The sequence below is a fragment of the Dendrobium catenatum genome, unplaced genomic scaffold (assembly GCF_001605985.2).
Source record: "Dendrobium catenatum unplaced genomic scaffold, ASM160598v2 fragScaff_scaffold_390, whole genome shotgun sequence".
Lineage (NCBI taxonomy): Eukaryota > Viridiplantae > Streptophyta > Magnoliopsida > Asparagales > Orchidaceae > Dendrobium > Dendrobium catenatum.
Genome location: NW_021318852.1, coordinates 3,925,227 through 3,949,253, shown reverse-complemented (window position 1 = coordinate 3,949,253; position 24,027 = coordinate 3,925,227). Strand labels below are relative to the sequence as shown.

Sequence of the window (24,027 nt, the reverse complement as noted above, 5' to 3'; positions counted from 1 at the left end):
GAAAATATAACCCCAATTTCTCTTGTACAACATAAGAGGACACCCACATCCCTTCTTTTATAAAATAAAAAAAAACTAGGTCAATAAAAAAATATAACAAAATTCTTGAAATGCTCTTAATGAAATAACCACTGAAATTGGATTCCTGTTAGGGGCCCCTTGCCCCCTAACAGAAATTGGATTCCTGTTAAGTGCTCCTTGCCCCCCTTGCAACCTCTAAAAATAAATAAATAAAATAAAAAAAATTAAAAAAATAAAAATAAAAAAATAAAAAAAAATAAATTAAAAAAAAAAAGAAAAAAAAAACTCTATGTTGACCTTGGCACAATGGTCGACATACATATCAGTTTGCATAGCACATTTTGTTTGTCAATGGTGGAAAGAGAGAACAAGATGTGTAGAATTATTTGGCAAAGTGTTACATGTGAATTCTGATGGACTAGCTGAGCCGATATAGCTAATCATTCTGGCCCAGACAAAGGGGGCCGATCTAGCTGGCGGGCGGAAGAGCCTTGTAGGCCCCACTAGTGTGGGTGGCGGGCAAGGAGAGTGATAGACCGGTCCACTGGACCAGTCCAGCCAGTCTACACGGGACCGGCGTTTCGCAAACAGAGGCGGGATCTTTGCCTCCTACGGAGATTGGGCGGTCCGAACACCTAATCGGAGCCCTTTAGGAAGGATTTTTGAGGGTTTTGAGAGGGAAATTTGAAAGTAGGGACTGTTTAGGCTTTAGGGATTTCCTTTTGATTTGTATGCATTAAATAGTTGATTTTCCTAGGGTTAGGACATCTTGAATTTGGCTGAAATTTGAGATCTCTTAGATTTTAGGTTTCCTTTGGGCTCTAGCTACATCTAGAGATTTGGGAGAGATCGATCCTCCTCTCGAATAGAGGGTCAAGTGGATCTTGCTATTTTTCGTTTCACTTTCATCAAGGCATATAAATTATCTACTATTTTTTTGTTGTGCGGATTTTTGTGAAGAATTTTCACTGTTTTTAGAAGATTGATAGGAAATACTCGTGATCTACATGTACTTCCCATCAAATTAGTATCAGAGCACGTCGATCAAAGGGGAAACAATGGCCTGAAGGAAAGTGGAAGTTTTGGAGGGAGAACTTGGGCAACTCAAAGCAGATTTTGAGGAAAAGATGGCTGATTTTCAAAGTTATATTGCATTCGTAAATGAAAAGATGGAGGAATAGTTCGTCGCGGTGGAAGACATGTTGAAGAAATTGCTTAAAGCCAAAACCAAATCGGTGACATCAAAAACAAATAAAACTACCGGCGGCAATGGAAGAGATGGGAACCCTAACACGTCTAGGAGAAGGGAAAAGTTAGTAATGGAGATCCTGGAGGGAGAAGACGGAATATCTTCTCTAAAACCATTTTCTAGGGAGGAGATGAGCATTGGCTACGTAAGAAGGGGTGCTGAATTTGTAAGGAGAAGGGATGATTTCGATCGCCGGGGTGCTGATTTTGAAAGAAGAAGAAAGGATTTTGATGAATGGTTTGGGCATGATCGCCGGAGGGAAGATCATGCAATTGGGGAGCACCTCCTTTTCGAGGAATGGGAGGTTATGGAGGATTTAGGGAAAATGGGTGTGACCTGAGGCCGAAGAAACTGAAGATGCCAATCTTTGAGGGGGAGGTTGCGCACGGGTGGATCTATAAGGTAGAAAGATATTTCGCCGTCAAGAGGCTAACAGAGGAGAGACTGACGGCGTCGGGCATATGCTTAGAATGGAAGGCTTTGTCTTGGTATCAGTGGAGGGACATGCGACGACCCATACGAAGTTGGAGAGAGTTCAAGGATTGTTTGGTAGAACATTTATTAACTGGCAGGGGAGGAGACTTCTACGAGCAGTTCTTTGCCTTGACACAGGAGGGTTCAGTGACGGAGTACCGGGAGAAATTCGAGTACCTTGCTAGCTATTTGGACCGCCTTTTTGAGGGAGTGCTAGAGGAAAAATTCATGAAGGGATTGCCACCAGAGATCCGTGCAACAATTAGAGTAATGAGGCATCGTGACTTGGGAGAGCTATGGAGCTAGCTCAATTGTTAGAAGATTAGAGGCACTTAGAGGGAGAGATGGGAGGCAGTAACTCAGGAGGCTCGTACAGGATGACAACCACTTTATTGAAATCCAAGGAGCCAACACCTGATACTCTTCGAGGGACTTCGAAGGAAAAGACTACAGGAGGAAGACCCGGGGACAACTTCAAGAAGCTTGCAGAGACAAAATTATAGGAGAAGAGGGCAAATGGGCTTTGTTTCAGATGTGACAAGAGGTACGACGGGGCACAGGTGTAAAGACCTAACTCTTCAGATTCTTATCGTTTGTGATGAAGAAGGAATGGAGGTGTCGTCTTTCCACCTTGCGGACAAGGTGGATCTTTGGGAGGGGAGTAATGTTAGACCAGTCCAGCCGGTTCGCATGGGATCGACATTTTGCAGAGGTGGGATCTCCGCCTCATGCGAAGATCGGGCGATCCGAACGCCCAATCGGAGCCCTTTAGGAAGAATTTTTGATGGTTTTGAGAGTGAAATTTGAATGTAGGGACTGTTTAGGAATTTCCTTTTGATTTGTATGCATTAAATAGTTGATTTTCCTAGGGTTAGGGCATCTTGAATTTGGCTGAAATTTGAGATCTCTTAGATTTTAGGTTTCCTTTAGGCTCTAGTTGCGTCTAGAGATTTGGGAGAGATTGATCCTCCTCTCGAATAGAGGATCAAGTGTATCTTGCTATTTTTCGTTTCGCTTTCATTAAGTCATTCAAATTATCTACTGTTTTTGTGGTTTTGTGCGGATTTTTGTGAAGAATTCTCGATGTTTTTAGAAGATTGATAGGAAATACTCGCGATCTGCAAGTACTTCCTATCAGATCGTATCAGAGAGAAGGGGGCTCAAATGGGATTATTTCTACTTTAATTCCTTACTATAGAAAATCAAAATTGGGAGGAAATTAAGAAGGTTTATTTAGGAAAAGAGAGCTTATATGAATTCAAATTTGGGAGGGAATTAGGAATGTTTTTTATGATTAATTAGATTATTTTATTTTGATTATGTGATTTGGTGTTTTGGAGTAATTTTCTTTAGAGTTCCTAGCAGTGCCTAGGGATTGTGAAGCATTGATCTACCTCTCGAATAGTAGATTAACTTGTATCTTGGTTTGTTCAGCTGATATCAACAAAATTAGTCCATAATTTCATTCTTTATTGCTGATTTATGCTGCATTTTCTCTTCGTTGTTGTTATTTTTTTGGTTGTGGAGATCAGATTCTTATCAAATTGGTATTAGAGTACCTTTTTTGGGACATATGGCGGTTAAGAAGGTTGATACGTTGGAGGAGAAGCTTGACGGGTAAGTTGGAAATTTGAAATCTGAATTCAAATACCGAATTTCAACAATAGAGGGCAGATTTTTGAATCTGGAAGGGATGATGAAAAAGATGTTATAGTTTCAAGCCAAGACTGCATCATTGGAGGTAAGGGCACTATTGATCATATAAGAAAGTAGGGAAATCCCATTATAGAGACAATGGAGGAGGATCGGGAGGTGGAAATTTTGGAGGAAGAAGAGGAGAAGCCACCTTTGGAGTCATTTCCAAGGAGGGGAACGGGAGAAGGGTATGAGTAACAAAGAAATTGGGATGGTGAAGATCATAGAGCTTATTTGGGGGAGTTAAAAATATGGAGAGATAACAACACCCGCCACATTAGAGGAGAAAGAAGAAATTGTCGCGGTGGTGATCTGGTGAGAAAGTTGAATATGTTGATTTTTTAGGGAGAAGATGCTCATAGGTGGATTTATCGGGTGGAGCAATATGGGCGAGCCCCACATGATAACACTGCCTGTTCCCTTAGTTGTGGATTGGGAGGCATTGAGAAGGGAAAGTCAGCAAGATGAAGGATTGGAGAAAATCAAGCTAGATTTATTGGGGAACAAGGATAGCCATCTTGGCTATACCTTAATCTATTAGAGACTGTTATACTAGGGGTGAATGGTGATACCGACATCGCCATATGTACCCCACTTGCTATAAGAGTTTCACGGTAGTGCTATATGAGGGCACTCAGGGGTACAAAAGACCTTTAGTAGGCTGGCAGTAGAATTGTTATTGGTTGGAATGTAGAAAGATGTGGAGGAGATGGTGGTCAACTACGATATCTGTTAGAGGCATAAATATATGGCAATGGCTCCAGAAGGACTTCTGCAATCTCTAGCTTTGCCCAAAAAGGTGTGGGAAGAGATAACCATATATTTCATTAAAGGTCTGCCAAAATCCGAGTGGTTTTTCAATGATTTTGGTAATAATAGATAGGCTGAGCAAGAATGTTCACTTCATTTCTCTGGAACACCCAAACACGGCAGTTTCAGTAGCAGCATCATTTATTCTAGAGGTGGTCCACCTACATGAAATTTTGGAGTCCATAGTGTCAGATAGAGACAAGGAGTTCCTGAGCCACTTCTAGAGAGAGATATTCAGGATGCAAGGGATTATTTTGAAGAGAAGTACAACATACCATCCATAGACTGATGAATAGACCGAGGTGGTGAATAAGAGCGTGGAGACATTTTTGAGATATTTTGCATCAGAAACACCCAAGACCTGGGGTGAAATGGTTACCTTGAGCCGATTACTGGTATAATATATTCTACCACAGTGCAACAGATACTACATCCTTCAAAATCCTTTATGTCAGAGACCCTCCTCACCTGTTATACTACGGGACTAAAAGCACTCCAGTTTCATCAATGGAACAATAATTGGAGGAACGTAATAGGATATTGGAAGAGCTAAAGGGGCACCTACTGAGGGCACAACAAATTATAAAGAAGCAGGCTAACGGGCATAGAAGGGATATGCAGTTCAAGGTGGATGATAAGGTGTATTTGAAGATTCGACTCTACAGCCAAAAGACCTTAGCTCGAAGAAGAAATAAAAGTTAACTTCACAGTATTATGGGCCTTATGAGGTTGTAGAAAAGATTGGTGTCGTGACGTATCTTTTGCAGCTACCCCCTACTGCCACTATAAATCCAGTATTCCATGTGTGCCGGCTGAGGAAAGTTATTGACGACCACAATCTATTAGCGACGCTATCAATCAAGTGGAAGAATATGCCCGACTATGAAGCAACATGGGAATCATACATGATGATTCAACAACAGTTTCATTTGTTCCAACTTGAGGACAATGTGGCTATTTGAGAGAGGAGTATTGATGGACTGGTTGAGCCGGTCCAACCAATAAACCCAACCCCAGTAAAGGTTAGGTATGAGTCCCTATGCTTCCTTCTTTTAGATCTAGATGTAAATCAAATTCTAAAGAACTATCTATTAGGTATAAGTCCCCTGTCTACATCCCTTAGAATTGAGGCTAGGTATAAGTCTTTGTGCTTCCTCTCCTCAAAATCATATAAAAAAAATTCAGTTTGTTAAGGGTAGGTGTGAGTCTCCGTGCTTCCTTTTCTTAGGGTTTCAATCACCGGTATAGGATAAAGCCTTTTAGGCCCCTCTCCTAGTGGTTTTCCCAAAAAAAATCACCATTAACAAATTTCTTCTGTTTCTCTAAAAAAATGACACACACGACAACGCTTAAATCCCCAGCAGAGTCGCCAGAAAAATTATGTGGGAAATTAATATCTTAATATGCCCACATTGAGGTGTTCTTATTTTTGTGATTGAATACAACATTGAGAATAACATACCACTCATATGATAAAAATGATATTCTACAATGGATTCAAATATAAAAATAAGGTTTTAAAAAACTATCACTTTCGTAATTAAATACAAATAGAAGAATAACATGCCGTCTTGAAAGACAGAAATGTCATTCTAAAATAATATTTGAAATACAAAAGTGAGGTTTACAAAATTTCCATTTTTACTATCAAATACAGCAACGATCTTATCATATCATCTTGGAAGATAAAAATTATATTCTACGAAGGTATTTAAATACAAAAATGGGTTTTATAAAAATTATCTACATTCCCAAAAAATTTTCCCCTATCATATGAAAATAAGATAGGATTTATTTTAATCTCGAGTTATAGGTCTCCCATAAAGGCAACCAGTTATAGGTCTCCCATAAAGGCAAGCATTTATGGTTAATTAATTCCCATAAGTGATGACTCTCCTATGAAAATAGAAGTCTTCATCGCTGATTTCTGCTGCGTTTCCTCTCCACTTTTGTTGTTTTTCCACTGTTTAGAGGCCATATTCGCATCGAAGTTGTTGTTTTTTTGGCTATTGGCAAGGGAGGATCCCCATATTGCCCCGGGGGTCAATTGTACCCCTTAAAAAAATTAAAAAATCCTTTATTACATCGATGTTTAGGTAATTTGTCCCCTTCCATTTCTTTTTTACTCTTTATTATAGGAGTCTTTAGGGAATTATCCCCCCAAAAAAATTAAAATTTTATGGTCTTTAGGCGATTGCCCCCTAGTAGAATTAAACACATTGTATAGAGTTGTTATTTATAAGTTTGCCCCCTCTAAGAACTAAGGCTGGTTCCGCCCTGGGCTATTGGAACCTAAATCAGTATACCTATGGCAGGAAGAAAGGTAGAAGTATTGGAAGGAGAAATCAGACAATTGAAATCTAAAATTTTAGATCTCCAAATTCAATATTCATATCTCAATAGTCAAATTTCAGCCATCCACGAGAAGATGGATGAAAATTTTTTTATCCAGGAAGAGATGTTGAAGAAGTTTTTCGAGGGCCAGCCCAAAACGGCGTCGCCATAGGCTAGGGAACCCTCTGACAACCAAATAAGTGGGGAAACCCCTAATTCGATAAGGTGAAGGAATTGGAGGGAGAAGAGAGTGCCTCCCCTAGAGCCTATTACTAGGGAGGATCCGGGTAGAGGGTATGGGGAGAGGCATGAGGAGATCAGATATGAACAAAGGGGTACTGAATTTGAGAGGAGAGGGACAATATTTGAAAGGGAATGACTAATTATGACCGAAGGGGTGTTGACTTTGAAAAGAGAGGGACTGATTCTGATCGAAGGGGTGTTAAATTTGAAAGGCGAGGGGATGAATTTTAAAGGAGAAGGGATGATTATGATCCAAGGGGTGCTCAATTTGAAAGGAGAAGGTGTAAATTTGATGAAATGTTGGGTTAAGAGCTAAAGAAGGAATGGTTGGAATACTTGGAGGGAGCCACTCCCTTGGGGAATAGGAAATTATTGAGGAATTAGGAGAAACAAAGGAGATCCAAGGGTGTGGAGGTTAAAGATGCCTATTTTTGAGGGAGATGATGTCCATGGGTGGATCTACAAGGTCGAAATGTACTTACTGTCAATAGGTTGATGGAGGAGGACAGACTAACGACAACTGGGATGTGCTTGGAGGGAAAAGCGTTGGCATGTTACCAGCGGAGTGATTCAAGACGACCCATACGGACCTGGAGGGAGTTTAAAGACTTCTTGTTGGAGCATTTTCTAACCAACAGGGGAGGAAACCTTTATGAGTAGTTCTTTGACCTGACGCAATAGGGGACAATGGTGGAATACCATGAGCAGTTTGAGCACCTAGCCAGCAGACTGGACCGTCTTTCGGAGGCTGTAGTGGAGTTGAACTTTTTGAAAGGGCTCAAACTAGATATTCGGGTGACAGTTAGAGCGATGAGGTCTCGTGATTTTGGAGTGTCTATGGAGCTAGCTCAGTTAGTGGAAGATCAGAGGCACCTGGAAAGAGGGGTTGGAGGCAACATCTTAGGAGGTTCGTACATGATAATCACCTCCTTTTTAACATCTAAGGTGCCCACACCGTGTACTCTTAGTGAGACCCCGAAGGAGAAGACTGCAGAAGGAAGACCTAGGTAAAATTTCAAGAAGCTTACAGAAATATAGTTATAGGAGAAGAGGGTGAAGGGGATTTGTTTCAAACAGAGGAGAGATATACACCGGATCACCGATGTAAGAACTAATCTCTTCACGTTCTCATCGTTTGTGATGACGAGAAAATTGAAGGAGCTGTCTTTTCACCTTGCAGACAATGTGGATCTTTGGGGAAAGGGGTATTGTTAGACCGGTCTAGTCAATCCTTACATGACTAGCAATTACATCCAACTAGAGGAGCAGGAGCTGCATGGGAGTGGGGTTGATTTGGAGGGGATTAATTAGAAAATATTTCTTAATTGAATAGGGTAGATTTGGGGGCTGATTTGGAGGGGATTAATTATGAAATATTTCATAACTGAAGAGGGCTGATTTGGGGGCTAATTTGGAGAGGATTAATTAGGAAATGCTTCCTAATTGAATAGGGCAGATTTGGGGGATGATTTTGGGGTTGCTTTGGAGGGGATTAATTAGAAAATATTTCCTAATTGAAGAGGGTAGATTTGGGGGCTGATTTGGGAGGGAAATAATTAAGAAAATATGACAGATTTGGGAGGGAATTGGGCAGAGGGCTGTTTGGGTATTTGTTGTTTATTGTTTGCTTTAAATAGGTGATTTTCCTAGGGTTAGGGGTATGGGTCTATTTGTTGAATTTAGATTGTTCTCAGGGATTTTTGAGCTCTAGCCAGCTGCTAGGGATTTGGGAGAGCTGAATTTTCCTCTCCAATAGAAGATCCATTGTATCTTGTTGTTTTCTTTGCTCTTAATTCCTCTTGCAGATTATGTTTAAGATTGTTGTAATTTAATTTCAGCCAAGGAAGATAGGATTTTTACAAGCACTTTCTATCATCATGCTACTCAATGGATATTAGCAAAGCAAAGGGGACCACAAAGTATTCTTCATGCACCTAGACTCAGGGTTTGTCACAGTTTTGTTAGTTTTTTTGGGTGATGTTATCTTAACGGTAAATGATGAAAAAGGAGAAAGTGATTTTAAGGAAATGTCTTTCTAAGGAATTTGGGGTCAAAGAATTTAGTAGATTGAAATATTTCCTAGGAATTGAAGTGACACACTTCAACAGAGGAATCTTTATTTCAAAACAAAAATACATTGCTAATCTTCTTAAAGAAATAGGTAAACTTGTTTGTAAACCGACATCAATATCAGTAGAACCAAATATCAAATTAGGGGAAGCTAAAGAGGATCCAAACATAAATAAGGGAGCTTACTAGAGACTTGTGAGAAAATTGATCTACCTTTTCCACACTAGATCAGATATAGCCTTTCTCGTAAGCTTAGTCCGCCCGTTCATGCATAATCCAAAGCAAACTCACATGCAAACTATGGACAAAATACTGCACTACCTCAAGGGGAATCAAGGAAAGGGGATTCTCTTTAGAAGAGAATGTGGAATAACTCCAGAAGTTTATACTGATGCAGATTACATAGGATTACTAGTAGATATACTATCTACCTCAAGATACTGCACACTCCTTGGAGGTAACCTAGTTACTTGGAGGATCAAGAAACAAAATATGGTGGCAAGGTCTAGTGTCGTGGCAGAGTTTATAGCTATGATCTTAGGTATATTTTAGTTATACTATGGATCAAGATGATTCTAGAAGACCTAAGGATCAAGTGGGAAGGACCCGTGAAGCTACATTGTGATAACAAATCAGCAATCAACATAGTTCATAATCCAGTTTAGTATGGCAGAATTAAGCACATAGAAGTAAACATACATTTTATAAAGGAGAAATTGGACAATGGACTTATTTGTATTTACCTGTCTCATCAAAAGATCAGCTTGCAGACATTCTTACTAAGAGACTTGATAACTCTATCTTTCTTGGACTAATTACCAAGTTGGGAATGAGAGATCTGTATTCCCCATCTTGACGGGGAGTGTTAAATCCCAACTGTCCCTTGGCCCTTGATCCCATGTCCAGCATCGTGATTCGTGGGAGATTCACCTTATTAAATCCCAGCCGTCCCTTGGGCCCTTGATCTCATGGCTAGCATGGGGATTCATGGGAGGCTCACCTGGATCACATTAATCTCCTTCTAGATTTGGGTGGCTGATTTAGGAAGGATTGTATTGGGGCATTGTGTATTATTCCATGATTATTTGTTTCCTTATTAAGATATAGGGGTGTCAATTTCGGGTCACGGATCGGGTTTGGGTTGGACCTGTAATCTACCCGTCACTATTCGGGTTAACCTGAACCTGACCTGCTTCGAGTTCGGGTCAACCCGACTCGACCCGTAAGTCTTAAACCTTATTCAATTTCCCATTTGTGGTTCAGTTAATCCGATTTCTCGCACGCTGTTCGGTCTTCCAGCAGCGGAAGACGACAGTGGCTGTCGGCTGGGCAGCGGCGGCGCCGGTGGCGACGCGACAACGGTGCAGGCAGGCGATGTGACTCGATGCCGTCTCCCAATGCGATGGCGCAATGCGATGTGATGCGGGCAGCCGGGGCAGGTGGGTCACTGGGCTGGCGGGCCAGGCAACACGGGTTGACTCGAGCAGGGGCAGTTAGAGTGGGCAGATTAGTTTTTTCGGGTCATTCCGGGTTAGTCCCGAGTTTCCGGGTCAACCCGAACCCTACTCGGTTTTGCAAACTGGTCGATTTTCCGGAACCGAACCCGATCCGCTTCGGGTTCGGGTCAACCCAAACCCGAAATTTTCGGGTTGGGTTTGGGTCGAGTCCAATATTGACACCTCTATTAAGATATCATGTATAGTCGATAAATAGGGATGACTTTTTCCAATAAAATTAAGTTGTTTCCCTCTCTAATTCTTTGAATTTAACATATTCTAAAGCTTCCAATTGCGTTTCATGCCTATATTTGGGCTCATTCGGCTTGGATCATACCACTCGTGTTAGGTTTTTCTTGTCGAGATGTTCAATTCGGCTATAAGTTTGATGAAATCGGAACTCAAATGGTCCTGAATTTAATTTTGAAAGTCTTTAAATCAAATGCACCTCGAGATTTGTGCCCAATCAAAGTGATTTTTGATGATGTATCATAACTAAAATGGATTTGACTAAAATCAAGCACGCTTGCCAAAGCCAATATCGAATTATGTAGAAGAAAATCGAATAATGTTAAGAGTTAACAAAATATAGAACACGAGTAATTAAGCCAAAACATTTCCTTTACATGCCTCAGAATTTACTATTTATTAAAATCAAAGCCCTAGACTTTATTATCTCTGAAATTTCCGTGGTGCATTTTCATTAGATAAGCGTGAACATAAATCCACATAAATTTGGGTGATTAACACGGAATCAGTGACACATCATGACATTTCATATGGATTGAATCCATTTCTCAGTTGAATCTGGATCTTAGCGGTATCGATAGCACGACAAATACCTATAACACCTGCAGGCTACAGGAACAGAGGCCTTAGTTCACACACATAAAAACTACGAGGACTTAAGTCGCATATCATGCGCACAAATGCTACAGGAATGGAGAAGGGAATCTGCATCAACAATTGCCTCGAATTCATTTCTGAGACAGAATCTTTGTGTTCTGTTATTTTCAGTCATGCCTTCAAGTAGTGGGAAACATTATGGGTCTAATAAACAAGCTGCCAATGTAGGTGAAGAGCATTAGAATGCCACTTTAATGTTGGAAAATCAATAGGGGTTCAATTAGCTTTTATTTATCTACCATTGATCTCTCCAGTGATTTTGAAAGCTTATTTGTTTACTCAGAAGGGGGCTCGGTTCTCTGATGTTTCTATTTCTGAATGTGTCACATGTTCTCTAATAAAGAACCTGCTTTCTTAAATTTAAGAACTGAAATACTTGTATGCGGAAAAGAAACTTGAACTTGTTCTAATGCTATTATCAGCTTGCCAACGTTTATAATTGCAGAGTGCGTTTTGATATACTTGGATCCAGATTCAACTTGTTCCATTGTTAGATGGGCTTCAAAAACATTCTCAACTGCAATATTTTTTGCATATGAGCAAGTAAATTTCTTTTTTAGCATGCTACTTTTTTTTAATTTATTTTAGAAAGGTATTTGCTAACCGTGCTATCAGCGCTCTGTCTTTTCTTAGATCCATCCTGACGATGCATTCGGTGAGCAAATGATGAAAAATCTCGAGGTGTGTTCATAAGTAGAGCATTCATGTATTTTTCATCTTAGTCTGCTGCCATGTTTTTTTCCGGCAAAGTTGATGAATGGGTTTAAAGGTTTTACTGTTAAATGAATGCACTCTTACATTTTAAGCCTTCAGTTCATCTTTGTATCGACAGTTAGGTTAAGCTTAGCATTGACGTCTTGTGTTGTATTTTGCCGGGCTCTGTTGTTGAGTAAAGCAAATGACTATTTGGTAAAGCCATTGTTAAGGTAACTGTCTAAAGTTCCATAAACATTATGGTTATTTAATAACTATGTCACTAACATGAGTTGATTTAATAACAAAATTGGATGTTATTAGGATTTTCATACAATTCTATTTTAACTCCTTTATGTTAATTAGTATATAAATAGATAAAAGAATAACTAATTATGTCAAAAGCTAAAATTCTTAAAAAGTTTTTTTTTTTGTTGCGGTGGGGGGTGAGGCACCTAAGTTAATGTTCTAAGCGGGTATTCATTCATGGTCCTAGACATTTTCTCATAGTTATTTTTCCACATACTCTAAATCTACCTATGTTATTAAGGAAGCTGAAGAATGCAATAGAAGGCTATGCCAAACAAATCCTTTTTTTGGGATTTGATTTATGCTTTTTACAGTTGGAGATGTATGGAAATTCACTTTTTGGTGTTTGATCTCTTTCTAATATTTGACATATTTTTGTGCTTCTTGCTACGATTTGATTTTGGATGATAATCAGCTTTGTTGATATTTGAGTTACTTCATCATCCTAACTTATAGTTTTCTAAAATATATCCGTGTAATTCTGCTTGTAAGTGCCCTTTTGAATGAAAAGAAGCTTGTTATCCTTTTAACTGGAATAATGTGTGTCTTTTCCAACAGTTTTATGGTCTATCCTGTGCATGAGGCTCTTTCAATGCTAGATCTGGGGTGGAATTGACATTAGCATCCTTAATCTATAAACGAGCTTTATCCAAAAAATTGTTGAATGTACTATAACCTCTCTTCACCGTATATTCCTGATGTGGATCTACATTTTACCGTTAAATTTTGTTCTCTTTGTCGTTTGCCCCTTACTTTTCATTTCCACTAGGCTAGTTGTTAACCAATGCAATACATTTTCAGCAGTTCTGTTTGTATGGGAAGTCTTGTCTCTGTAGGACTGCTTCATTTGGTCTTATGTTGTCTACTGCTTGCTTCTTTTGGGAATTCTATCCCTGTCTGTTGTGCAAATTAGTCACCATAATCTCATTCTAATTCTCTTGCGCAAATTAACCACCATAACTTCATTCTCATTCTGATTGACCAAATGTTCGTCTTATCTTTACGTGAATGTCACATTCTTTAGCTGGAAAGAAAATTTTTATGTGAAGCAATTGTCACTCATTTGTTTGACTTCCTAGTTAACTAACTTATTCTTACTTTTACTGCTAATTTTCTAGGGATAATACGCTGGTTATGCATGCTATGTACTTAGCCAGTACTAAGCCACCCGCAGTGGTGGTTTTGTAGGCACACCTGCAAAAGCAGCAATATTTGCAACAACCAATGGAAAGCTTTAATCAGGCTACCTATAATTATAATTATGTAGGAAAATCAGATCAATTAGAACCATTGGGCAAGAAAAAAATAGGGGCCTTCATTCGGAATAATGCATGTGCCTTGAGGGAGAGAATATCTCAGTGATACTTTTGTGATAATTTCAATTGCGAAGGCACTCTTCATACACTTATTTATATAATCAGCGAGAAAGATATTAACTTGCATCTTTAATCTGCTGCAACTTCTGGTTAAAATTTTTTTTGCTGAAGTTGTCTTCTGAAGAACAATTTTATAGACTTTGCTTGAATATAAAGAAAAACTAGGTCTTTTTGGATATTCCACCAAAACTTACATGCACCAGTTGCTTTTGTTTGCAGAGTCGAGGATGCCCTCTATTAGGTATATATGCAACACCAACTTTAATTACCAAGGAGAAACTCTTTCTTGATCAGGGATGGCAGGTAATTTTGTTTAGTTTGACTATTTGCAAGAAAATGAGTTATTTCGTTGAAATACTTCAAAGTGTTTTGTATGATCTGTTCTGTAATAGTCGTAAATGGACCTGAATTTGGAAAGAATAATTTGTTTCCCAGGGCATGATTTCACACATTTTGTATACATCCGGACTTTGGTTTGTCTTTTTTAACATTTGAAACTTAATGTTCCAGAGGGCTGTTGCCTGGGATATGCTGAGGATATATAATGAGTTCATTGAAGCTCAAGAAAAACGCAGGTAACTGTTCTTGGTACAGCTAAGTTTTTAAGAAAAGAATGTTTTCTTAAAATAGAATGCTATATAATTTGCTCACTTCAATAAATTCTCATTTGCCTTTTTGTTTGATGAAATTAATTTAGTATGACTTCATAGAAATATGAAATACCTACCTGTATTCTGATACCAAACTATACATCTCTCATGTGTGCATCTGCTTATCTTTTCATGATATGTTGGCTCTCAATAGGTTCCCTTTTTATCCTACTAACATCTGGTCTTTCCTCCAAATACTTCTCTACTGATGATATTGATGTGTTGTCGTGACCATAATACACCAAATGGGTAGGATCTCTACCATACAAGATTTTGAATGGTGTCGTCTGAGCTCTTGTATGATAAGAAGTATTAAACTAATATTTTGCACACACTAACCATTTCTACCATAATTTTGGGGTGTTATATACAAGACATCGTAGATAAGTTTTAACACTGCGGTTCACCACTTCTGTTTGCCCATCCGTTTGGTGGTTACACGGGCTGCTGCCATGGTTTAAAATTGCGCAATAAGAGGCGCGCCTCAGCGCAATTTCGCCCCTTTAAGCCTCAAAGCCCACCAATGAGTTCAGGATTTGAGGCGTATGCCTCAAGTTTACTGAGGCGCGCCTCAAGTCAAGGTTGAGAGGTGTTCGCCTCTAAAAATTAAAAAAAAAGAGAGTTAATGTACATGCTCAATACCGCTAGGTATCGCTAGCATGCTCGGTACCGAGTAGGTACATGCTCGGTACCGCTAGGTACATGCTCGGTACCACTCGGTACCGCTCGGTATCTTTCCATACAAACAACTTATGAACTTTAAAAACAATCATAACTTCAAAATTACTCTTACGAACAGGTCAAATTCCGCCAGGGGGCAGCGTCCCCTTGGACCCCCGGCAGACTAGTATATTATTGTATTTATGTTGTCTTATTATTGGAATTTTGTTTATTTCACTTCATATCTTATGTATTTTTATGTTTTATATATTATTTACTCATTAGTATATACAAAATTTATCATTTTATGTTTACGCAATTTTTTGATTTTGAGGCTTACGCCTCGCCTCACAAACGAAAGACGCCTCAATACCCGATTACGTAATTTTAAACATTGAGTGTTGCTATTCAATATTTTTCAATACATTTTGAACAATCCTCTTTAGAAGTGGTTCAAAAAGTCCTTGTCTCGATTTGACACTGAAGACTCCGGTATGCCATGCAAACGAACAATTTCCCTTATGAATGTCACTGCGATGGATACTCCCGTATAGGGGTGGCATAGAGGAATAAAATGTGCATACTTGCTCAACCGATTCATTATCACCATAATGACCATGAATCCTAATGATTTGAGCAGCCCCTCGATGAAATCCATAATGACATCCTCCCATACCTTCCCTGGTATAGTAACTTTAACCCAACTAAGGCATATCTAAGATGGCTATCCTTATCCTTCAATAAGTCAAATTTGATCTTGCCCAACCCTTTGTCCTACTCATTGTCCTTCCTTAGGGCTTCCCAGTCCATGACCATCAGAATTGATAGTGCTAAAATCTGTGAAGTCTCCAAGCATCGTAATAAAGGCATTTGTCCTCTTGTTCTTTAACCCAGGTCGATACTGTATCTCAAAGTTATACCCCATTGGCTTGGAGAGCCATCACTGATGCTCCTCTCATCCTCTACTCTAGCAAAAGCTTCAAGTTTCTCAGATCAGTTTTGACTATGAAATATTGTCCCAACAAATATGGACGCCACATCTATATGGCTAGCACAATCGCCATCAGATTCCTCTCATAAACTGATTTCAGACTTGCTCAGGCGGTTAGTACCTGACTAAATATGCCACTAGCCTTGTTTTCTACATGAGTACCACTCCAAGTCCATAGCCCGAGGCATCTGTCTTCACTATGAATGTTTAACTAAAATATGGTAATGCTAGCACCAGAACTGTAGTCATGACTTTTTTCAACTGCTTGAAGGCTCTAGTCGCTGCTTCCCCCACTGAAAGCTATCATTCTTCAATTGTTATGTCAGTGGCCCGACTATCGAGTTATAACCCTTTACAAATTTCTTGTAATACTCTGCAACGCCCAAAAAACCCTTGAGTTCCTTCAACGTCTTGGGTATAGGCCACCTCAGCATGGCCTCAATCTTTGATCAGCTACCACCCTTTCCTGAGACACAACATGTCCCAAGTACTCCACTCTGAATTGTGCGAAGGAGCATTTTTTTAAGTTAGCGTATAGTTCTCTCAAAGTTTCCAAAACTACCTTCAAATGATACAAGTGCTCCTCCTGAGTTCTGTTGTAAATCAGAATATCATAAAAAATACCAATACGAACCTCCAGATGTATGGCTGGAACATCCAGTTTATAAGAGACTAGAAGGTGGCTGGAGCATTGGTGAGGTCAAAAGGCATCATCAGGAACTCGTAGTGTCCCTTATGTGTCCAAAAAGAAGACTTGTGCACATCTTGTGCTCTCATCCTGTTCTGATGATAGTCCGACTTCAAATCAATCTTGGAAAAAATCACCGCTTCATACAACTCGTCCTGTAGCTCATCTATCACATGAATAGGAAACTCATATGGAATATTTTCCTTATTCAGAGCCCGATAGTCTACACAGAATCTCTAGCTCTCATTCTTCTTCTTCACCAATAGTGTTGTGCTTAAGAACGGACTCACACTCGACTGGATGATCCCCGCCCCCAACATCTCCCGAATCAGCTTCTCTATCTCCCCCTTTTGAATCTTGGGGTATGTATAAGGTCTAATATTGATGGGTGTAGCTCTCTCCCTCATGGTAATGACGTGCTTGCTCCCTCGAGGGTGGTAACCCTTGAGGGGCTTGAAATATATCTCCAAACTGGTGTAGTAGTGGTTGGACTAGCAATGACACCTCCTCTACCTCGTCCTCCTAAATCCCTTTCATGCTCTAAAGCTCCACTAAGTAACCCCCTCCCGTGTCTTGTATAGATTTCGCCATGGTCTTGGATAAACTAGAATCCCCCCTAATGAGCATCTTCCTCTCTTCCACGTAGAATTTCATTGTCATGGCCCTCCAATTTATCCGAGTTTCCCCCAAAGTCTGCATCTATTTCATACCCAATATCACATCAGTGCTTCCTAACTCCTATGAAAGAAAATCCTCCTTTACTTGCACCCCCTGTTGTGTTAGGAGTAGCTTTAGCCCCTACTCTTTATCTTTCCTGTCCCCACATCACCCCATAACATCCTATGTCTACTAGCTTTAGCCCCAACTCATCCACCACCTGACTGGAAATGAAATTGTGGGTTGCCCCACTATCTATCAGCACACCACGACCTTTCCCTCTATATTCCCCCTATATTCATGGTGTGGTTTGGAGTTAACCCCACCACTGAGTTCAGTGAAATCTCAACTACGTTCAGGTGTAGATTCTCCTCTTTCTCTACTATATCTTCCCCTTCACCCTCTACTTTAGCTTCCTCATCATCACCGACGGTGAGAACATGAAAGGTTTGGTCCGCACACCTATACCCCAGGGTAAACTTCTCATCACACCTAAAGCATAACCCCTTCTCCTGCTTTTCCTACAACTCAGTCTCCGTCAAACGCTTGAAACTTCCTCCCGATCTTGCTCCCACTCCTCAATCTCTAGGTGGTTCTCTCTGGGACGGTACATGTGGCACTTTTAGTGCCAGAAAAGTGGTCGTCATCTGGTTCATAGCTCTTGGACAACTGCTCTGACTTCCCTTCTCCAGAAACCTCTTATCCTCCAACAGTTTGGCTAGCTGCATGGTCACCCCTAGCTCTCTCGGTCTCTACACCCTTATTACATCCCTGATCTCTGGTCTCAGTCCCTTCATGAAGTTTCCATCTAACACCGTTTCTGATAGTTTCCCCACATGACTGAAAAGGAACTCAAACTTCTCCTGATACTCCATCACAGTCCCTTCCTGCACAAGAGCGAAGAATTTCTCATATAGAAGTTTCCTTCTCGACTGGTTCAAAAATGTTCTAATAAGCAATTTTTGAACTCCCCTCATGATCTGATCAGAGCCCTCATGTCCCTCCATTGATACCACACCGGATCTTTTCCTTCCAAACATAGAGCAGTTGTCGTGAGCCTTTCTTCATCCGTCAGCCCATTCACCGCAAAATATCTCTATATATCCACCCATGTGCATCTTCTCCTTCGAACACCGGCATCTTTAGCTTCCTCACCCTCAGAGCCCCTTCTTCCCAATTCCATCTTCCTCCTTTGGCTCCCCCCATGTAACGATTATGATAATCTCTCCTCTGTCCGCTCTCATGCGTCTCCCTTTCTTCAAGTTCAACTCCCCTGAATTCTTCATCTTCATACCTCCACATGCCATAACCTCCCACCCATTCCCCTCCTAGGTTGTGGTTCAAAAGATTGCCTCCTTTCCTCTTCCCCTAAGATCTCTACATCTTGATCATCCCTCCGGTTGTTGGTATTTGCATTTCTTCCTATCACGCTCTTGCCTTTGATGCCGCCGGTTGGACGTGAAGATCCAACGCCTTCTTCATCATTTCTTATAGGTTGGAAAACTTATCCTCCATTGATGAAATTCTATCCTCAAACGCCGATTTGAGCTAGCCAACTTGTCCTTCAAGACGCCCTTTCAAGACATCAACTTTCTTCACTGCCATAGGTCCCAAATCATGCTCTGATACTAATTTGATAGGACTTGAACTCAAAAAATAGTAGATTTTTAACTAAAACAACACCCAAAGATGGGAAATCACTAATACAACACCCTTAAATCAAATAAAATAGCAAATATAATGCACATGTACAAGAAAACAGCAAGACAACCCTTAAAAACGGAGAGCAATAGCACTACAACACAATTCCAAAAAGAAAGATAACTTTAATATATTCTTTGAGAGGTAGATCAGCTCTCCCACACAAGAAACTCCTTGAAAACTGTTTTGTACAGCAATAGGCTCCCCCCTCCAAATCTGCATGCAACGCCCCCCCCCCCCCCCACTTTGTTTTCCCATGCTGCCCCTTCCTTGCTTGGGCCATTCTTTTGTTGTGTACCCATGCTGCCCCTCTTCTTTTTGCTCTGCCTCTCCAAGTGCCCCGATGGGACCCACTGGCTTAACATGTTCTTTATTTGTTTTTTTTCCTTTATCAACTTCTAGATTGTGTTGCTTATGATCAATCCGGATGAGATTTAGTTTTTGTAAGAATCATGGAATGTTATTTGGTTATAAAATTTATATTTGTACTTGCAAATTGATACAGCTGGCAGCAGCAGTCTAGCTGCCCAGGTGGGGCCCAGGACATCTTTTTTCACCTATAGGAGAAGAGGCTTTGGGAGTAAACTCTTTGGGAAAGGAGGGGACTCTTTGGGAAAAGATGTAAGAGGCATTTATTAAGGGGATTGGAGCTGTTTAAGGGGGGAGATAATGGTGGGTTGGGTTTTTCTATGTTATGTTTGAAATTTCTGCAGCAGTTTTTGTGAGGTTTTTGGTTCCTAGTAGCTGCTAGGATTTGTAGGATAGACGATTCACCTCTCAAACAATGAATCAACTTGTATCTTGTCATGTTTTGCTTGAAAATCAATAAAAACGGCTCTACGTGTGTTATTTCTGGATCTATTTAGACTTTGTTGTTTTTTATATTGTTGTGTGCTGTTTTGATCATCAAGTCCTATCACAAATCTGAATAACAATTTAGACATGTCAGGGTGTAACTATCAGGACATGCTCTGTATTAGCTTGGGTTTAGGACAAGAAAATGGAATTTGGTCCAGTCACTGCCTGGTTCAGCAATACAAGCATGGAATTCTTGGAAGTCCTATATGTTTTTCCTTTCCGAACTTCTCATGGCCCCTTGCCCTCTTATGTAGCATTTTCCTCTCCTGCTAATCTCCTTCAATCTTCATGCTGCATCCATCTTCCTCAATCATACTTCTCCTTTCATCACTTATCCAGTCTACCTCTCCTTACTAGCTTAAAGTATTGCTAAAAGTGAATCTTCCCTTTGTAAACCCTTCCCAGTAAGTTCAAGCTGCTTACTCAAACTTTCTCATACTCTTGTTTTTTTTACCTTATCCTTCTATACGTACTTGTAAATGCTACTTTTTTGTTGTTTCATCCTTTGATAATCTATTATCCCACATCTCTCTTTCTTCCCATGCCCTTGACCACTCGCCTGCTATTTTGTGAGCCAAATCCATTTGGCCCACTGTAAACTTACCATGCTTGTGGATATGGGTTATATGCTGATTTGTGTTTCTGTGGTTGGTTATTTCCAACGGTTAACTAGATTCCATTTAGAGAAGTTTTTTCATTACTTTGCTTTTCAGATCACTACCATATTTCTTTTTTGGCTGCTACTTCTTACTGATTTTTGGAAATTTATGTGATGACAATTGGATTTTTGCATCCCCATCTATTAGAATGTACTGATTGTAAGAAGTTTCTGTTCAATTTTTTCAAAATGAAAAAAAAAATATTATTGTACCTATCAGCTTTCAAAAATTTTGCTTTTATCATGGCAATTCTACAGCTACTTTTATAAACAATTGCAGTCATCCCAAAGGCTGGAGAGCAAAAGCTATGAAAAATTTGCCCCAAATGTGCCTATAAACTCATCTTTTTTTTCTTTATAGTGAAGTTCTTCCACTTAATTTTCTGCTTATCCTTAAACTTCTTCTGTTTCATTGAATTTTCTTGATTCCCTTACTTTTATGGATTCCTGTATAATTTTACATTTTCAACGTGATGTTCTCGCTGTGTTTCTTGAAACTTTAGACAATAGCAAGCACTGTCAGATATCGCAAGGCTCCTTTTAGTTCAACTCCTTAAAATGCTTCCCCCAAAAAACTCCTTAAATGCTGCTTTTTGGTGCAGGATTGAGCGGCTTGAGTTGTTTGATGAGTTTGAAGAATGGTATATGATGCAGGTAAGTCCTGAAACTGAGGGAAAGCCTTTGAATCCACTAATCTACTCACTTGCTACAGATTATGGTGTCTTTTGTAGTCATTCATATTGAAAGGACTTCAGGATTTTTGATGCTGTAGTGTTTTTGGCCTGTCATAATTGCGCCAATTTTAACTACATGCACTGATAGAAAATACCTAGGATGGTATAATTAGCTGGCTAATAATGCTAGCTCTTACATATTAACTAATGTTAGGCTTCTTCTGACTTTTTTTTTCTCTATTCAGGAACACTACTGTGTTGCCTATGCAATCAATGATGCCTATGTAAGTAATCAATCTTTTAGAAATTGTATGTCACCAATTGATAATTATAGATTATGTTGTGTACATGATGTTTTCATTCTTAACTTTCTGTAATATTCTTTCTACCATTGTTCCACCCATTTGTGCTTGCATATTGTGTTCCATGCATTAGGTTGACAGTTCAGATGCCTGTCGGAGGGAGATTTTTTTTGCAATGTTAATTGTTTGCCTCAATTTGCAATTCCATGGCTAACAAACTTTAAAAAAAATAAAACTTCTAATCTTCTCATGTGCACTCTTTTTGAGACCCTAAAAGTTCTTTGGTTTTTCACCATTTAAGAGCTATGGATTAGTAGTACCTCTTATTAAGGGTGAGATTTTCTTCAGAAATTGGAAGTTGGGTATTTAGAAATTATAAATCACATACGTATATATCTATGTCTATCATTGAACCCAATACCTATTGGATAAGCCCAAAACACTCAACCAACTGACCTAGGAGGGCCGTGGCTACTTTAGCTACTTTAATATTTTGATCATTGAAAGTCTTCTGCATATTGCTACTCAGTGGTGATTTCTTTTGTAAAACTAATAGACAATCATGTAGTAGGACAATTTGAGAATGAATACAAATTAAGTACATGCTTTAAGCTTAACGTGGCATGCAAAATGTACTAAATTAATGCTAGAAGATCTGATGAGGACATCCGACAGTGGAGAGTTTACCAGATGAGAGGTCGGAGATCTATGGTCATGATTACACCACTCTATTTTTGAGATATTATTTGTATTTGATTTAGTATTGTATCTTCTCCGTTTGTACCCGCACTTGAGGGGGTAGGTTTATGTGACCCCAGGAACCACTTTTGTCTTTTATTTTACTATTGTATTTAACTATTTATAGCCCCTCCTCTTTGGAGAGGGTAATGATGAATATAATGAAAAGAAATTTCTACATTTATGTTTTGGGAGAGCTTGAGAGTGAAGTCCCTAGGTGATGGCAAAGTACTACCCGTCAGCTGCAGGAAGAGTCTGGGCTCACGGTTCACTCCTCTCTCCCCTTCCAACTGCCGACCACCCTGTCCTTCTCGTCCAAACCGTCGGACACCACCTCCTCTTCACCTAAACTGCCGGCTACCACCTCCTCTCCCCCAAACCAATAGCCCTAAGTCCAGCCCTCCAACCCCCACACCCAACTCACCCCAAGCTACTTCCCTCCCATAGTCATTGGCCTCCCTTGCCCCAAATCCTAGCCGCCACCCACTTCCACCCTTGGCTCCAAAATTTCAAATCTTGTATTCAAAACCCTTCCTAAATTAACTCCTTGTATCTTTGGAAACTATTTAAATTCATATTCAATTGAATTTGAATTTGGATTTATTTCCTAAATGATAAACCCTATTTAGGCAAGTCCCTTAACTCCAATCTATTTGAATTTTAAATGGGATTTGATTTAAAACAATCTTTCCTATTTCAAGATTCTAAATAGAGCAAGCCTTAACTCCTCCACTTAAAGTCCCCCTCTCCCTAAGCAAGATGCCGGCCCCTCCCTCTTTCTCTCTCCTACATTATCTCTCTTTCCCACTTTGGAGCCCTAATCAACCCCTCATCAAAGGGCCTCCCCCCCTACGTCCTTTTTCTTCTTTGGATTGAAAATTCAAATCTCAAGATCCCCAATCCACTTCCCAATTAAATCTGAAATTAAATTTCAATTTTTAATTTATTTTCCCTCCCTAGTCAACCCACAAAATCTAATATCAAATTCAACCCATCTCATAGCCTTGGCCGACCACCCAAGTTTCTCCATCCTTCCCTACGCCTCTTCTCCTAGGCTTGGTACTTCAGCTAAGGAAGATGAAACAAGACCTCTTTCGGCATCATTACTCGTGAATGGCCAATCCTGAACAAGTTCACGGCTTCATATTCGACGATCAAGGGTTCATTAACATCCTCCAGTCACCATTCTTCGACATCGACTTTGAGAATGACCAATCTGTTGAAGACTACGTAGATAGGATCCTCTTCTCCCTCGTCACCGCTAGTGACCAACAATGCCCTCCCGTTTAGTGGCGACTTGTTTCCGAATCCTGACAAATGTGAACTTTCCTCCAAGTCTTTTCTTTTCTAAGTTTTGCCTTCATTGTGGCGTCATAAAGGTTATGTTAACTTTCTCCGTTCTCACCAATTATCAAAGAGTTGAGTGAGAAATTTTCTTTGTGACTAGTCTAAATGTTAGTTTTGGGATTTCCTGTGAAAACTTCCATGTGTTGCAAAGCTTTATTTGAATTGATTATTTTGTGATCCTAACGATTATCGTGTAACTGATTGCCTAGTCTATTCATCTCGTTATTATTTTCAATCTTTCATTTAAAATTATTAGAGGTTAGATAATTGTGATTTCTCTATAATAAGCATGTAATTTCCTACTTAAATCAACAAACACATTTAGTCCTACATCAAGATCTTTTCTATTTTTTCACCTCTATTGGGTGATCACTTTTAATTCTATTTGAAATCATTGTCAATGATATTACCTACATACATGCCTTCT

General features: G+C 39.7%; 1 protein-coding gene across 1 annotated transcript in view; it reads left to right on the top strand.

The window, feature by feature from the left end:
- LOC110107766 (leucine carboxyl methyltransferase 1 homolog) overlaps window positions 1–24,027 on the top strand; it is a 39,496-nt gene that overhangs the window by 8,749 nt on the left and 6,720 nt on the right. The window contains exons 7-12 of the mRNA XM_020838139.2: window positions 11,721–11,841; window positions 11,932–11,979; window positions 13,896–13,979; window positions 14,187–14,251; window positions 21,142–21,193; window positions 21,459–21,497. Coding sequence (XP_020693798.1) covers window positions 11,721–11,841; window positions 11,932–11,979; window positions 13,896–13,979; window positions 14,187–14,251; window positions 21,142–21,193; window positions 21,459–21,497 — 409 coding nt within the window. The remainder of the gene's footprint in view (window positions 1–11,720; window positions 11,842–11,931; window positions 11,980–13,895; window positions 13,980–14,186; window positions 14,252–21,141; window positions 21,194–21,458; window positions 21,498–24,027) is intronic.